Genomic DNA, 18,823 nt, shown 5'->3' with positions numbered 1-18,823 from the left:
AACAGAGTGACGTTATGAGATTGGCTCAGCAAAGAGGTACTATATTTCACTCGAGCTACAACACATGCCTCTTTGGTGCATTTATCACGGCTGCAGTTATTACTCTTTTATATCCCAGGTGTTTTTCCTTAGCTACAGCTAAACGCAACTGAAAATGCAAGTTAGGGATTATGTGGGGAACACAGCTGTCCCAAGTCTGGATCATACCCCTTATGCAAGCTTTTGAGATGTTCAATGATGCAGGTGCGCTAATCCAAAAGAAGTTGAATGGACCAGTATGTAAATTCACAGCGCATTAACTACGCATGAGCTTGAAAGCAGTGTGTCCTACATTACATTTAGATGGAATTGAGTAATCAACCCTTGCAAACAAAAGCCTTTGCAAGCTCACACATTTTCCTCCATTTCTTATAGGGCCCCATTGAATTAATTTCCATAATCCCATAGATTTATTTTCAGTATGGAAATATTACTGGGGTGAGTTTTACATTTAGACTGTGTTGCATAATGTAGCCCAAACAGGAACTGATCTTTTAAGCATTTCAGAAAGGAGGAAGATACATTTTGTAGCTTGTTTCATGAGAGGTTTCAGAATGAGGTGTATACTCATTTGCCCACCTCCTTGATTTGTTTTAAGGAAAGTTTTGCGTGACTAGGCATTCTTGCATTTCCATTTGGTGGCATTCCTCTGAGATCATGGTGGGGTGTTTTTTTTGTTGTTAAGTGAAACAAACAGCATTTGGTGCTTTCGAGCAGCAGATTGTTTCTAAGTGTGGGTCGATAGACCGTTTAGATGCGCAAAGTCTGGTCACGTCTTACCCTGAGCGTACGGCAGGAGGGGTAGACATAGCGGAGAGCAGCTGTGCCATGTGTTTACGAGCGCACGTGAACGTGTCCTCGTGTGCGCATGTGTGAGATGTACACGTTTCTTATTTGTGGGTGTTGCCGACGTTGATCTGTGGCCCATTCTTTAGCCGAAGAGAGCGCTGTGTTTTATTGTGCATTCCACACCCTTACAAAGCGACATATGCTTGCCACAATCAACCGTCAGATTCCTACAAGGGTCTAAAGCTCTATTGATTTGGAACAACAACAAAAAATACAAGTGGCATTTGAAACTGTTCAGACTAATTGTCCCTTTGTTTCTGTCCCTGCAGAGATGTGTTTATGGCTTGGGTGGCGGGAAGAAACCAGAGCAATGCTGCTCCTGTCAAGTGAAGCCACTGGACGGGACACTGACTGAAGCGTTGTGTGCTTTGCAGTGATTGCTGGAACTTGAAAAACGATGATTCAAAAAGGAAAGTACGCAGATCAGAGTGGGAAGGGTGACTCTCGCGCCGACACAGGGACGCTGTCTGGATTTTCTTCTCTCCCGAAGGCGAAACACATAACTGTACTGCGTCACGTCACGCAAGTTCTCTTTTAAACCCTGTAGAAATTATTATCCCTTATCCTCTCTACGCTTTAACTGAACACCTGTGTTTTGATATATCACTACATGTAAATGTTCTACGGTTACCACTTGCTGCGAGCAAAGCTAATCGTTAGTGTAAAAGCCACACGTGTAAAGGATGGTGCTTTTTTTTTCTTCTGTTTGTGACGCTATCAGTTATCGGATGTACAGCCCATATATGTGAAAAACACAGACAAACAGACCACAAACCTTGCGCCGACAGTTGATAACTACAGCACAGTTTACCAAAACGAGCAGCAGCAACCTCTCGGAGCCGGGGCTGACTGTGCTAATCCACGCCGCATTGTCGGGCGCATCGAGAAAAAAAAAAACATTTCACTGTTGTACATTCACAGAGAACGACTGAACAGACGATGGCACCGGACGAATGCATTTGTGCGACGCTTGACCACTTGTCATGCTTATCCCCTGCCCAAGTCGCAGGGTGCACTGGGTGCACTGGTGCAACCAGTCGGAAGGGAGGGGGCGGCACCCTGCTTTCTTCATTTTTTGATCCCACGGTGACCCTGGTCGGCACAGACCCGAATGCGGATATTGTTGCATTTATCAGACACTTTACCAGGCTATGATGTGTGGAAGAAGACACACGGGGGATTTAATTCTGTGTGTTAGCCTCATTAACTGAACTGGGGGTGAGGGGGGGGGGGTCTGGCAGGGGCTTCAGTAAATGACTCTCCCACACGTTTCATCGCTATGGTTTTTTTTTCTATAAGGTGCCTGTCTGCCTGTCTGTCTGTCTTTTTTTTATCTGCTATATAAATGTGTGTAATGCACGGATTGCTATTTAAGAAATGAAAAAAAAATGTAAAAACAGAAAAAAATGTACTTTGAAATGGAGAGCTGGGAATCCACTGCCAAGGCAAACATTAAGACATTAATGTGGTTTTCAGTTGGCCGTAGATAAATTGAAAAAATGGCAGTGTACAAATTGTGCGTGCATCATATATATACACATACCTGGCTGCCAAGAGGGTAGAACCTCGCATTCAGTATCTCCTCCTTTGCTGTTGGGGTTTTCGTTTTTCTGTTTTTGCAAATTTTGCAATCTTAGCACTTGTTTGTTGGAGCTGTATGTGGCTGAACAAATGTACTTGTAAGTTGTGGCAAATAAAATAAAAACAAAAAAATTCCAGCCTGGGTTACCTAGGGCTTTACGAGATAATTTGTAAAAAAAAAAATAACGTGGTGATGATGTTTTTTTCTTTTCTAGCGAAGAAAATACACCGGAAAAAAAATGTTTGGGATTTGTAAAGTAAGATGAAAACACAATTAAAACAAACCATGCTTTTTAGCTCTCCGTTTAAACCACACCTTATATTCTGCTACCAAAAAATGAAAAAAAACCAGTGAAAATATTTACATTTTGTAATCTACGGTATATTGCAGAAGTTAATATAGCTTTTTTGTATGTCGTCGTGTGTAGAATAAAAAAGATAAATCCGCCAGATTTTTAAGTGAAATCCATTTGCATTAAATGCCAAAATAGCTTTCTAATTGACTGCTGGGGGTATAGTTTTAACAGAGGGGGTGTTGAAGTTGGCTCCATGTAGCCTTAAAAGCATTCAATGGTATAATATGATGTAATAAATTAAATGTTTCTGTTTCTTATTTAATTTTGTTTTTGTATTTGAAAATGAGGCTTTATTTAAACTGTAATAATGACATTTTAAGGAGGTCATCACCATCTTTTAAAACATTTCTCTTGTTTAGTGTAAATCAGTCTTTCGGATTTGGTGGTATTATTGTTATTATTATTTGTTTGTAATTTTTTGGGCCACAATAAATTAAGTCATCACAAAATGTGACTCCACGTGTGGCTGTGTGATTTGTCGGAGAACATGAATCCACACTGGTACCCTGGTTGCGGATGATTTGTAAGCAACACTGGCCCTTTGAAAGCGACTGAAACAACACAACTTTTTTCCCAGCAGCTGCTTCAGCATTTATTTAGCAGTAAACACATAGTGTAAGGGAATTAAAATGAAGGTAAAACACAGTACGGGTGAAATTGTTGGCAGATAACCTGCCCATCAGAACTGAAGGTCCTTAATAGTGGATTAAGTGTGGAAACGGAAAGAGATTTAGCCTTGCCTAAGGAGGCCTGTCATTCTGACAGCTATTGCCTCTGACACCCTGGGTTCTAAAGCTGTCATCACAGAAAAAAACCGATCAATTTCTTCAAATGTATAAGGGCCAGTAAAACCCCTTTCTGAGTTAGATTTTTTTTAAGTATGCAAAGACTTCAACTAGCTGCAGTACTTCAAGCTGTAAATGCAATAACTCCTAATTATACCTGTGAAAATATTATATGACCTGCAAGAAACCTGTCCTATGTCAGGAACACTCAAATGTAAACTTAGTACAATAGTTAATTAAGAAATAGAGGATCTGCTACCTGCCTTAACTTTATGGCAGCGTGGCTTAAGTGTTTGAAGTTGGTTACCTCCGTGTATTCTGATACGTAATAATTTACATTTATAAGGTGCAATTCATCAAAGGAGCTCAGTGCGCCTAGTTCATTATAGAACAACCAATCTGTCTCGCAGTGCGTGTTCATTCTGGTTGTCATGGTACCGCATTTGTACACGATGAGTCAGTTCTGCAGGAGTTTGCTTGCAGACTGAAAGTCACTTTATGCGAGTAAAGGTGCAGCAATGAACGTTCTTGCTCACTCCACTGCCAACAGAGGTCCTATGAGGAGACGAAGCTTCAAAGATGCCCCCCCCTAAGCAGGATATTTTGGCCAGTTTTATTCTGGCCTGGTTTCTTGGAAGAGACTATAGAAACTTGTACGCAATATACAATATAGCATTATTTATGTATTCGGGGCCGTCCATAAATGACGTCACGCGATTTTGGAAGATTTTTACCCCCCCCCCTCCGTCACAAAAGTCAGACCCCCCCCCCTCAAATATGACGTCACAAAGCTCTGCCCCCCCCCCTCCCAAAAAAATAAAACATGCTTCAAATCGCTTTAAACTATTGTCATTGTAGTGCGTATTTAATGTGGCGCTGCACTCTGATTGTTGTAGGAGTAAACATGTATTAAAATGTCTACTTAATTAACGTATTGTCTATATTTATTTAAAGTTGCGCATTTTGATGTGACGTCACATTTCTCACCTCGTCACACATCGTCACAAATGTCTGATCCCCCCCCCCCCCCAGGCGAGTGACGTCATTTATGGACGGCCTCTTACATTAGGTTATCAGCAAATAATGCAGGAATCAAAATATATCTAAATAACTTGTAAGTTAGTGTTTTTCCCGCGCACCTCTGATTATCACGGTTGACTACGTAAGGTGCGAAAGAAGTTCAACAACATACACGACTTATGTAATTCATATCCTTTTCACTGTCTTTTTGACCACCCTGCGTACATGAAGCAGAGAACCTGGGACATTTCTGTTCATTAGGGAGGGAGTCGAAAGTAAACCAAGATGAAGATGAAGGGAGTAAACATCGGGAGCTAGTAAATACAGGGAGCTGGCCTTGCTGAGCTCCGCACGTGGTTCTTGGCATTGTTGTTTGTCAGGCTTGAATGAATGCTCCCAAGTGCACATGGGAATTCTTTCAGTGTGCTTGCGTACATTTTGACATAAGCCTTCCTAATCCTCTCTCTACTTTTGTCCGTTATTATGCATTGGGAAAAAAAATTATGCATTGGTGGTATTTTATGATCTTGGCCTCGTAAATAAAACAATCCACTGCTGAATGAAGACTTTCCACATGTGATATCGGTCATGATTTTTTTTTACCACACCTTAACATAGTGGGATGCATGTATCTTTGCATTATGTCTTTGCTGACCTATAAAATCATCTCGTTATGGAAAAAAACATCTCATAGATCAAAAGCGGAGAAATGGCATGGCGTATTTTCATGTCTTGTCAATACTCTACTGCTTTGGGTTAAAATGTTCTCTGGAGCATTGCCTGGTCATGCAAAGAAGAAGGTAAGTTCTAAATGCCTTATTTATTAGTAATCTGAATCAATTTCAATATGCAGTGTGTGTTTGTGTCTGGGGTTTTTAATGGGGGGAGCGATCGTGTAGTGGCTACCTGAAATTGATTCCGTTCACAGCTCAAATCAGTGATGTTTATCTGGACTAGTTTCGGGCCTCCCCGAGGTCGAATCAGCCTTAATTGAGTACCTGATAGAGTGAGTAAACACTCGGTACTAGGTAAACCGGTGGCCATCCGTGGTGCTGACCACATCATGCACCATGGATCGCTCTGGTAAAATAGCCGAGAAACTGGCTAATCGGCATCAAATCAAACTCTCATGTGCCGTGGGGACCTTTAATAGGTGCTTGCAAACAGCACTTACCTCAAAAGCATGTGTAGGCTTTAGCAGGGTGTCTGTGTTCACATTGTTGGAACGAAAAGGAAATGTATCATGGTATCTAATACACGTAGGTTGTTCTAGTGACTGCAAGGATTCATATTTTTAGGTTTTTTCGGTAAAGTCACGTAGGTAAAAAATTAAAATTAATAAAAGTAAAATAAAAAATAAAATAAAAATCACGACGTTTCGGAGGCAACACAAGCTTCCGTCTTCAGGTGGAACCGTCACAGCACGACTGCTGCATCTTACCGAAAAAACCTAAGAATATGATAACTTTCTTTTTCATCTGCCAATTCTACAATGCACCGATAACCATGTAGTTCCTGAATTGCAATTGGCCTTAAAAGTCAACTTTAAATCATATGTGAATGAAGTCAACAGTGCTTGGATGGCAGAGAGACCAATCTCTGCCATAGGAACGGGGAATGTACACCTATCTCAGAGCTGCGGAGATATGCATCACCCATTGCTTGTTTGAACGTCAGCGATTTAAACATATACTGGAATTAAGCTACGACAATTGGCCTTAGTTATAACTAAACTTGTCGGTAACTAGTATTCTTCGTCTGGTTATATAAGCCACGGCAAGTTACAAAATTTGTTCTCAAAGCAAGTGAGTGGGTTATTCGCGATTATGCTGTGTGGCGCGTGTGCCACTCGGGCGCTGAAGCTTTCAGACATATTGCAAAATTCGGTCAAAGGCCGAATCCAGCGACAGGCCCGTGACCTCTGTTATTGTCGACTTTGACCTCTGTGATAGGTGCCGTTACTTTGATGTTACCTCCGCCGTGCTGTCCGCACATTTTGTTGCAGGCCCACAGAGATGCAATGATCCCAGCAAAAGTGTTTTGATCATGAATCAAATACCTGATTTACGCAGCCAACTAACGCTTATTGGCACTTTGGCCATTACGTAAGCGGCTCTATTGGCTTATTGGTTTGACCTGAGGCTCCTCTAAAGTCGTATTCCCTGTGGCTGATCAACCTCACACTCTCTTGATTGGCAGCAAGGAACGACTTCATTAGGACAAAGAGCTCAAGTTGGCAAATACACTCTCCCTTGATGTTAACTGACATCTTAAATAAATTATGTTAATAGATTTCCCCCCCCAAATAAGTAGGTGCAGATCACGTTAGGGCAGGAAGAGATTAAACGGCCTTGTTTTGTTAAGGCATGGCAAGCCTTGTAACATTCAAAAACAAATCTATACTTTTACAATTTAAAAAGTAAACTTCACAAACTTGTTATGTTAAGGTTAAAGCTTTTCGTTTGGGGAGAAAACAAATTATGTATGTGGAATATAAATAATACGGTTCGAGGATACGAATGTACAGTCCTGTGTTCACAAAAGAAAAACTTTCTTTAATAAAAACCCGTGATGTATTTTTTTTACAGGTCACACCTGTTTGATTGACTTTTCAAACATAACCTTGTGTTTACAAAACACAACGCTGCCTGTGCAAGATGACACATTTTTTTTTCCAAATGTCAGATTTTTCCTTCACCCACCCCCACAACCTCATCGTTTGTTGTTGATGGGTGAGGTGTGCTTCACTTAGCAAGCTGTCTTTATGATCAAAAGCAGACCATTTTAAAGCATGTGTCTCCTGGGTATGACAAACAGCTGTAGAAAGTAGGCCTTCAATTAGCCCCCAGGCAAACTTTAATTGTCATCTAATTATTGTCAAGGTTGCTTGCCAACAAACAGAAGGCGGTGAATCTGTTAGCATCAATAAAAGTAAAAATAAAAAAAACTAATCAAACCATTAAAATGTCACACCCCCCCCCCCTTCTCTCTGCTCACATCAGTTGTGTAATGATGTGGTATTGCTAAACTACAAACAAAAAGGAACGTTGGGACATGCCATTCACTATTGAGGAAACATGTTAACTTTAGGGCATCTGCTCACTTGCTTAATGGCTTTGGTGGCTACTTTGGTTTTGTTATCATTTGTGTTGTTTCTCGTCATGCCATCTGCGCACTAATACATCTGAATGCATGCTACTGCTGCCATATTCCCTTTCCCCCTAGTCATGGTGTTACAGTAGCGCATATTCATTGTTCGCACGAGGGAGTACAAATCGCAAAGCAGACAAGCCAAGAATGGTGTGTTGCCCAGAGCAGATGTTCCCAAGCTCTCGATGAGACCTCCGATGCTTGCTTTACAGCGGCCAAACTCTTGCACAACCGTCCAAAGACGCATTCCATGTTAAGTTAAACACAAGCCTCGCAAACTTGGCATAGTTCAATTAATGCATTACAAAAATAGCAAGTTGCTCACATTCCTGTGCGCTTTTTATTTTTAGGTTCCAAGGCAACTGTTTTCTAAAAATTTACATCAACCTTTGTTAAAATCAAACATGAAACGGTGCTTGTAAAAGGAGACAGTGGCGGGCCTAGTTTAAAATTCTGGATCGTATTTCACAAGTTCACTCCGAGGATTTTAAATTATTTACGGAATAAATTAAATGCATAGTACCAGTAATTCCAGTTCTCTAATGAGAAACAAAGCAGGTGCTGAAAAGCATGAGGCAGTATACCGGCAAGGCAGTTCAACAAACAGTCACCTTTGACTTCCACAAAGGAAACCACCAGCAAATAAGAAATTGGGCTGCACTTTCTGATAAGATATTGTACAGTTCTTTACTAAAAACAAACCCATGTGTTCACTGATAAGTGTGTTATTGTTTTTTTTTTATAATTCACTATTTATTTTAAATCTGGTATACGATATGTTTATTATTATTCTTATCATTGAGTTTATTTTTTATTTTTGTATGCATTTAATTATTCTTGCTCCGTTGTCCAATGTTACTTTTAGTTGTATTAATATTAATACGGATAGATGCATTCCGTCTTGCCAAGCAGAATTTTGATATTGGCTTCAGCATTGCCAACATCATTATACCAACATCCATCAACCTCACCTGAAAGCATTGCCAGCCCTTTTACAAGAAAAGGGGGGGGGGGGATGAAGAGTACATCACAGTATGAAGCATATGCATTTTTTATAATGTTCTTGATTTATTAATATTGCAACACTGCACCTAGGGTATTTGATTTATGCCTGTTAATCCACAAGCATGTTGCAGAGATATTTAAGCTGCCGAAAAGTATTCTTTATGGGGTACTTATTTTAAAATTTGGAGAGAACTTGCCGGAACACAATACTTGTTTAATAAAGCTGAGAGATAAGGAGTGCAATGCTGTCATGTAACCTTTCAGTTTGTATGATATATTCTGATGCTCTTTGCGTTGTTGTTGTCTTTGAGGATGCTATTATCAAAGGTCCCCACTCACAGTCTCACGGGGTAAGACAGTTGACCAATTTTATCCTTTAATCTTGTGGCCCTAAATTGTTTTACTTGCCTCCAGCGTGTATACCACAAAATTTGATTCCAGCATGAGTCTGTTTGACATCAAATTAGACCAGTGCCTGGAGCACAGGGGCCTCACAATGCCTTGGCATGCCCCTAAATAACACCAACAAGACATACGCTGTTTGTTATAGAACTCGTCGTTTGGCAGGTAAGCTTACAGAATGAACTGAAACACGCAACATACAGCCAGCATTTTACAGGCACTCGCACACACACGTTCAAGCACATGTAAAAACACAGAAGACACGCATACACACGTGTGTGTGTGTGTGTATATAAGTAAAGGCAAATATCATTGTACTGTCTTGCCTTATAGACGATTTGTGGAAGTTGTGTTAGTGAGCACCTATTAATGCCAGAAGGTGCACAGAGAGGTGGCGTTGCAAGCAATGCCCCTGAATAATTTTGTCTTCCCGTGACGGATGTTTGCACACTCGCATCAGCTACTCATTTTAGGCCGAGTCAACCTATGGCAGGCGCAGGAGCAGACATCGCTCACCAATGATGCTCTCCATGGTCAGGAACCAAACTCAGGGGAGCCACGTTTTGCAGCGCGATGCGCCCCAATCACGACACAATCACTCCCCACACAGCCACACACAGCAGCAGCAACAACAACTACAGCCACCATGTGCCACTAAGCGAGGCTGATATCACCAGAGCACTAGTGCCAGAGGAGGTGCATTTGGAGACCACGTGACAGTGTCAAAGGCTCAAATGCTGGCAGGAGATCATGGAACAGATGCAGGTGTTATGGGTTAACTGAATGAGATGACTGGCAGATGACTGAGACACAGGCACGAGCGCATACACACACACACACGCGCGCGTATGCACACGTGCCTTTGTGTTAGCTCACCTGCACCACTGAATTTAAGAGGGGGAGCTAGGCATAGGAAGGGAGGGGGGGCCGGGCTGCTGGGGTGGATCGCGCCTGTGGTCTTTGGAGGTCGTCCCTCACATGGCCCCTGACACATTGTCGTGGGTGAATATGGCGGAGTGTTTAAATGTGAAGTGTCTTAATGGCTCCCCTAAGCCAGGTCTGACAGATACCAGCCTGTTTTTTTTTTAAAGGCAGGGCCTCCGGGCCGCATTCTTACCACATGTAAGGTCATGTCATCTGCCGCATAGTGCAGCCTTAGCAGCTGTGTACAGACAATGCGAAAGCCAATTTGTATTATAGCACACAATTGAGATCACACAATTCCTTTTTACAATGCACTTGGTGAGTGTCGCAAAAGTGGAAAACATATCCCTCTGCTTCGTCCCTTATATATAAAAATATATATATACGGGGTCGTAAAACCCATTGGGCTACGTGCACAACGCAAGATCACATTCTCAATAAGTTCGTGGGGTTTGATGAACAAAAACGCATTTAATTACTCGTTTAAGTGAAAGTGTATTATTTATGCATGTATGCTCACTCAGTGTTGATTCATGAACCTTATTAAAAGTTAACCATGCAACCTTTGCTCCCAATGAAAACTATCTAAGAATGGCTACATTTGAGCTAACCTTTATACATGCATTTAATATATAATGGCTTCAACATAAAAGGGAATACAGTTCATTAAAACAAACAAGGTGGTGAATTATTTTTGAGGACTTTAATAGCATGTGTAATGGCATTCTATTACAATCGGGTATTAACTAAAGTGTGTGCTATTAAAATTGTTGATGTTGTTGTTGCAAAAGAGCTTACCCGTATTCATAAATCCTTTTTTGGAAAGTGTCATGGTGTTGAGAAAACTTATCCCTTCCTCTTGTAAATGATCGAGATGAAAACCACAGCCGCTGACAGAGAGATGAATAGATCTTCCCTGAGAGCTGTTTTTCTGCCACCTTATTTCATTATAAAAAATAAGACGGCGTTCCATCTTAATCAGGGACACTGTCGCCTACAATACCCAATGATGGCTCTCGCTGTTGTCTGCCATCCAAGCATAAGTTATGTACAATTTCACGAAACAAACATTTGCTGAAAATGTACCGTGCCGTGAGAGTGAATGTTAATTATACTCTTAGTTCTTTCGGTAAAGTCACGTAGGTAAAAATCTAATTTAAATTGATACAAATAAAATAATAAAAATCACGACGTTTCGGAGGCAACACAAGCCTCCAGAACGTCGTGATTTTTATTTGATTTTTATTAATTTTAATTTCATTTTTTACCTACGTGACTTTACAGAAAGAACTAAGAGTATGAATCCTTGCAGTCACGAAAGCTTCAAATCTAGGAATGTTAATTATGTTTGGTGGCGAGCGGTGGCACCATGATTCGGAGTGGACAGCAATTTCAAACCTGAGTTTTCATTCTTAAGCACGGCTAAACAATCAGTGGTGAGTGATATCTGAACTGGTCATCCGAAGCCACACGAACCGGCGTGGCGAATTATGGTCAAGCAATCCCAATATATACGGACGCAGCGTCGGGGAGGCCTTTATCCATCATAGTTTTAATGATAATTATTTGATCTTGATTTGAAGCTTTCGTGACTGTAGGAATCCTATACTCTATGGTTCTTTCGGTAAAGTCACGTAGGTAGTAGAAAAATGTTAAAATAAAATTAAAATAAAATAATATATGATGGTTCAGCAGTTCCACTGCTGGATATTTTTTTTTCCGCCTGAGGACGACCACTTGTGTTGCGATCGAAACGTCGTGATATATTATTTTTTGTTTTATTTTATTATTTTTCTACCTACGTGACTTTACCGAAAGAACCAAAGAGTATGATGATTATTTAGATATGTGTTAGTGATGACGCACGCAGCAGTTTGCAATCTGGTGGCTTGAACAATGTGTGGGCGGATCATGTTGCCATCTTGTTAGGTTGTAGCGCCACAACATAGGTGTCACAAACTGTATTACAAGGAGTTTGTTCAATAGCGACGAGGCATTGCGTGATTTTCACCCTTGAGTATTTAATTTGTGACGTATTCATGCCTTTCTTTTATCTTGAAAATCAAAGTACTGAGACCCAATATAACTTTAGGAGGTGCCTGCATTGAGATGTTTGGACAATTCCTTTCATAAGTATTTAGCATGTGGGAGGACATCTGGAGAAAATCCCACTCACGTAAGGAGATAACACTCAAATATCTGTAATAGAGATTGTTTTGGGTTAGATCACGTAAATATCAACGTGTCCTTAAACCCGCCACCACCCGACACAGCCAATTAGTAAGGTTTGTCACGTAATCAAAACATGCCGATTTGTTACTAGTACAGCTCATCGGTGTGTTGGAGAGTAACCCCACAACATTTACAATTCGAGTAGTGACGTTTTGCCAGTAATTACAACCAGCATCATCAGGCCACAGCTAGATTTGTGGCGGTTTTAACGGCACATTTATAATTAAGGCAATCAAACCCCAAAAAACATCTACCATGGATAACATTGGTTGTGAAAGCCTACGTGTTATACTGACTCGAACATCTTCATTGGCAGATTCAACTATTTATTGACGGACTGCCATCTCCTGGCCATATTGCAGCCCAAACATTTGGAGGGGTAGGCGGGGGGGAGGGTCACATTTTGATTCAAGAATGTATTTTTGTTGCCATTCTCTCGTGGCCGCGCAGGATTCACACGATGGCGAGCACATTGGATGACCATGGCATAGGGAGGCCTCCGTTGCAGCCGTGCATTTGATGGCCTCGTGTTATTATTTAGCAAGCCACCCACATGGGGGTGTTATTCTTTGAATGCAACAGTCTACTTAACCTTGCTCACAAATAAAAAAAAAACCACTCACGTTAAAGGGATTGGTAACGTATTCCAAAGTAGCGTCCTCCTGAAATGTAGTCCTGAGACTTGGTGAGGCTCAGTAAAAGTTAGAGGTGCAGCGCTGATATTTCTTGCTCAGACTATTGCTGGTGGACGAGTCTTCCGACTTGAGGGTGCTCTTGAGAGTCCCTCTAGACATTATGTTAGCCTAACTATTCACACTGACCAGACGTCTTGGAAGAGGTGGGTGGGTACCGACACTTTTCCCCCCACCAAACACGTACTCCCGATTGACTGTGTTGTGCCCATATATATTGCTGGTGTTGGCAGAGGCCCTGCACCGGGAAATCAGTATTGTAAAGGCGTGTTGCTCTGTGCTCATTTTAATGAGCCATCTAAATTGTTACAAAATGTTGCAGTGAGAGAAATCGAGGCAGGAGGGGTAACATGAAGGAGGTTGTCAGATGTCATGTTGAGTGTGAGTAGAATAAAAAAAGCTCATACCATAAAAAACCCTGAAGGTCATAAGCCTGATATGATATTAAGATTGCTTAGTATTAGCATAATAATCATACATTATTAATAATAATACGTGTAATGGGTGTCTTAGTGCTGACTGTGATTGCAAAGTGAAGCACAGTGCTTTCTTAATTAACCTTATCAGGTATAAAAATATATATTTTATAAACTGTAACTATAAATGTGTTAGGCATATGGATAAATGTTCTTTCAAACATTGGGGCAATGTTATAGCCATCGTCAGCCCCAAGGTTGTGGATGAAGGCTCCTCCCCACAATCTCTCGGTCATGGGACTTGTTTGACCATACTTCACCATGCTGGACAGTGCAGGTTCGTTAAGTGGAGACCCAGAAGTGGTACAAATGTGACGTGCCACTGATGTTAGCCATTGAAAGAAGTCCGGCCAAACATAGCACGTGACCAAACAGAGGTCACTGGGCTCATCATGGAATGCACTAACATTACAAAAGCAACTTCTTCTTCTTCTTCTTCTTCCTAGCGTTGTTCCCGCTGTGGCGCAGGGTCCGCTTTTCGGCATTGTCTTCTCCATTTGGCTCGGTCCAGGGCATCTTCAGGGGATGCGTTGACCGTCTTCATGTCTTCCTTTATTCGGTCCATCCATCGCTTCTTCGGACGTCCGCGTGGACGGCGGCCCTCTGGCTCAATACGCACGGCAGTCTTGGCCACTGATGACTCTTCACTTCGCATCACATGGCCGTACCACCGAAGCCTTGCACTAACATTACAAAAGCAACTATGTCTTGGAATACATTCTCCTTATTTCGATTATTGCATAATAATGTATAATACATTTAAATATCGTGCATGTCAAGTCCTTGGATTATTTATTTTTTAAGACTCCTTTTGACCATGTAGCCATTCATTTTTCAGTAACAGTAGTGATAACACTCTGTCCCTGGGTAGTAAGTGTTATTTCCTAATTGCTAATGCCTCAAAAGTACAGAACAGTTTTATTATTCCCCACAAATGTTGCTTTTGTGACCAGGACAATGATATTTTGAAATGTACCTATTTTACAGAACATTCCAGATAGATTCAGTGCTGATCAAACTTGGAGTAACTTCTAGAACATTCTAGAACTTTCCAGTAATATAAATAGTAGTATAAATACAAGGGCCTTAAGCCCACCAGTTCAGTTTAGTTCCAGTTGCCTGAATTTATGAAGATGGTCATCTTCATAAATTAAAGGAGAACATGGGAGCGTACTCAGAGGAGCAAGGCGAAGCACTTCCACCAGGATCTACTGGACTTTGAACGCCGCTACCAAGGGACAGTATAACGAGAACATGATGGGAGACTACATTTGGGGGCTGATTCGTGAAAGTGATTTACAGTATAATTGTAAATCTCGAAACAATACTCATTTCTAAATCATTTGTGGTCTTTTTTGTATTACTTTAGTATAAATACATGTTAATTTTGATTCAAATGTTTTTTTTCTGATTTTATGTGAACAAAAAGACACAAATTCGCCCGTTTTCTCATTAAAAATAGGTAATTGCAGAATACCACTGTCCTGGTCACAAAAGCAAAGTTTGTGGGGAATAATAGCCATTTTCTATACTTTTTAGGCATAAGCAATTACGAAAAAAACACTTACTACCCAGGAACAAAAATTGCATTACATAGTGTAATCATTGGGGTATTTTTTGGGGTAGGGTCTGCATTAATAAATAAAAAACACATTCAGATTTGGAAAGCATGGCTATAAGGAGACATGCATGTGTGGAGTATAAGAGAAGTGCATAGGCCACTGAACAATGGGAAAACATGCTCACAGTCAGCTAGCAATCAGCAAATGCATCCTTGAAGCAAAATTATTGCACTGCACCCTGGCAGCAAAAAATTGAAAGGGCCACAGGTTTCCTTGGGGGAATTCAAACTGTACTTAGAATTGAATGCATCACATGCCTCGACTTGGTTACACAACCATTGCGATCATACTGTGCCATACACCGATTCCTCAAGTGTTGTTGCATTGCAGTAGGAGACTTGGGCGCCTCAAGACCATGTACACATTTTGATCCAGGTCCTATAATACTTTAGGTTCATGTTCTGTAAGTGAATTAATTCATATTCTTGGGTCTTTCGGTAAAGTCACGTCGATAGGTTCAAAGAAAATAATTCAGCGATTAAACAAAAAAATGCATAAAGTGCCCTACATTTTAATTGGCAATTGCACTTGTAAATTGTCGACATATGTTAATGTTTTTCACATTTGTTTTTATTGCTTTTGTAATTCTACACTTAACTTCCCCCATTGTGCAGTTTGCTTATCATTCTTTTTTAAAGTAATCTCTTTCAACTCGGGTTGAAAGTCTCTTGACAAAGAGACTTCTAGTTTCAATGAGCTCTTATCCAGTTGAAATAAATGAACATGTCTTTATTTTTTTCCAGATAAGGCCCACTAAACTATACAGCTCTTTTTCAAAAGTGACCTGGTCACAGATGATAGCTCAACGAAGTAGCTTATCATGTGGAAATGTATACCAGCTAAATACTCTAAACGCATGTTTCTAAATGCGACCACGGCGAGAACACGCAAACTTCAAATCGACAAGCGTCAGGGTTGGGATCGAACCCATCGCCTCCTGCATACCAGGCGAGGGAATTCACGTCTCGCCACTGCGGTGACCCCGTGGTGGCAGACACTGAGGCAAAGCGATACCAAGGGCCTGCTTGTGGCAATGGTTCCACCACAGGTTGGTGGAATTCTGGCCAAACCTGCACAGTTTGACACATCATCGTCGGCTCAGTCCGTGGGTGAAGCGACCGTGCTGATGCCAGCCCGCCTGCCCGGATTCTCCCCACCGGCTACCGATGTACTTGCGGAAACGATTGTGGAATGGGGCCTCCACCGATTATTCCACATAGTGAATTGGACCAGAAGCTGACATATCATATGATCTCGGCAGATACTATTTTGCCGAATTTCTTTCTTCTGCCAGAATGTCGGAGATGCGCAGAAATAAAACTGAACACGAATTAGGCCCTCGACGATACGTGTGCGTTTACAGTTAAATAAAGCCTTCCACAGGGCACATAATAATGTGCAAAGCCTGAGTGAGAGTGGGAGAGGTCTTGGAGTATCTTGTAACCGAAGCTGTTCTCTGCCAAAACGCATTGTTCTGATCTCAGTTGGAGATTCTAAGATGAAATAGTGTGCTGCTTTGTAACCAACATGGTTGAATGTTGAGGCAAAAAAAAATCTATCGCCAAAAAACTGAAATTATTTAAACATAATGAAACAACCTTGGCTAAGTTTGTAAAATATGTAATATAGCATTAATATTGACTTGGAGTTCAAGGTACGGTGGGATTTTGCTATTGGCTATCATGGTGAGGGCCTCAGCTTGTTTACAGCTTTGGTTGAAGAAACAGTAATGCATGGCTGTACAGTAGAATCATAAACTCAGCAAAGGCACTCCATAAAACCAGCAGCCCCCTCACCTTCCACGATGCACACACCACGTCGTCGTTGTTGTTGTTGTTTTAAATTGGCGGCGGGTCCAAAGTACAGAACTGTATCAAATGAAGTTCAAAGTGCATTACTGCAGCAAATTAATGAAAAATGCACTTTTAAAACCTCGAGCAGCATAGAGTATTTATTTTTCTCGACGCGTCCGCGTGTAGATGTCGAGCGCACAACAATAAAACATTATAATTTTGTTTGAAATTGGATTTCTGTCACTTTGATATTGTAAAGAAAAATCATAATGTCTTGTGTGTAGCATGCCAACTGGTTGCAGAATGTTTCAAACCCCTTAACTTGGAATGTGTAGCTCATTCAGATACACGAACAAAACAAAGAACCGCTTGTATGTTTTTTTTATTTCAGTTTTTAGATGGATGTTTAAGGTTCTTGGGAAAATGCCATTGGTGAGTGTAACTCCAAGAACATGCATTGCATGGACTTGTGGGTTCAGTTATTTTTTTCAATAAGAATTTAAATTTCTCTTCATTCACGCTCTCCACTGTACCACTACAGTGACCTGGCATCTGCACAGGGATAATAAATATACGACCCCTTTTACAACATTGGAAATAAGCACTGGCCACGTGTGTTAGCTTTACAAGTCAATTTCACTTGTGTCCAATTTGGTCTCCAGTGCAAGGCTTTTATGATACATCTGCATTGCATCTGCATTACTCATCCATAACCCAGACTCGATGTTTCATTTGAAACAAAAAGCCACTAAAACAAAGCAAACGGTTTCTAAGCAGCACCCATTATGCTTCTGCAATGGTGAGAATCGGTATATAATGTTTCGTGTATATTTATTGAAGAATAAATGCAACGAATGTCAAGAGGTAAAGGTACGGCTCTGCAATTGCTTGCTTCAGTCTACTGCTGGCGGAAGAGCCTCCGCTCGAGGGTGTCCTTGAGAATCCCTCTAGAAATGACATTTGCCTACTTTTCCCACACTGACCAGACTTTACCCCACTACTGCTGGCTATATAGAGGTGGGGGGAGGGGCCGTTTAATAAACTGGCCCATTGTTCCAACTGCTGCACCAGGAAAGAGAATCGGTCTTTGGATTGCAAGTCCAGTGTGCTAACCATTACGCCGATGAATATGGAATGAATGTACAGTTAAATAAATGTAAAGCAGTAATTCAATCCGTGTGTTATTTTCGACATATTTCATTGTGTGCAATCGGAAACTGTGCAGAAGCTGGTGTTCCTGATAACAATCGAAGATAATGCAGTTTGTGTGTATTGTAACCCACAATAAGTGTTTCAATTTATCACCAAAATGTTGTTTTGCAGCAGCTTATAACTTCGCTATAAAGAGACAACAGATTGCACAATATGCAATAAGATTCCCATTTTAAGGTGGCGTGCGTGCACAAATTGTGATAGAATGATGGTAGCTCTCTCAACCAGATGACCGCATTAAGCAGCTGTTCACATTACCTTCGGCTGGGAAATTCAAGGTAATAGTGGATGACTCCTCAAACTGGGACCATAAGCAACTGTGACACAATTCTAGATTTGAAGCTTTCGTGACTGCAAGGATTCATATTCTTAGGTTTTTCGGTAAAGTCACGTAGGTAAAACATTAAAATTAATAAAAGTAAAATAAAATAAAAATCACGACGTTTCGAAGGCAACACAAGCTTCCGTCTTCAGGTGGAACCGTCACAGCCACGACAGCTGTATCAAGTAAATGAGAGATTGCAGGAGCTACCACTCCGTTTATATAATGGTTGGAGAAGGGGGGGGGGGTAAGGGCCAAGTGCAGCACACTTTTTATTAATATGGTAAGGTGAGGCTTAAGAGGGTGAGCCTTTGTTATGGAGAGGTACGGTTTGTGACTCAAACTGTGACAAGGTGACACAGT

At 41.1% G+C, this 18,823-nt stretch overlaps 1 protein-coding gene across 4 annotated transcripts in view; it reads left to right on the top strand.

Moving 5' to 3' along the window:
• The window catches only part of LOC133350831 (TOX high mobility group box family member 3-like), a 73,302-nt gene extending 70,023 nt beyond the window's left edge, over positions 1–3,279 (top strand). For 2 of the 4 annotated variants that reach the window (XM_061565603.1, XM_061565601.1), the window contains exon 9: positions 1,263–3,279. In XM_061565603.1, the coding sequence (XP_061421587.1) occupies positions 1,263–1,329 (67 nt within the window). In that variant the 3' untranslated portion in view covers positions 1,330–3,279. Of the gene's footprint in view, positions 1–1,157 lie in introns of all 4 variants that reach the window. The other 2 variants (XM_061565604.1, XM_061565602.1) reach the window with 1 other exon arrangement.
• The last annotated feature ends 15,544 nt before the right edge of the window (positions 3,280–18,823 follow it).

This window comes from Lethenteron reissneri, chromosome 35, assembly GCF_015708825.2.
Source record: "Lethenteron reissneri isolate LAM-NWPU_2019-01 chromosome 35, ASM1570882v1, whole genome shotgun sequence".
NCBI classification, from domain to species: Eukaryota; Metazoa; Chordata; class Hyperoartia; order Petromyzontiformes; family Petromyzontidae; genus Lethenteron; species Lethenteron reissneri.
Note: the sequence above shows the minus strand (reverse complement) of the source record. Positions and strands in the feature narration are given on the sequence as shown.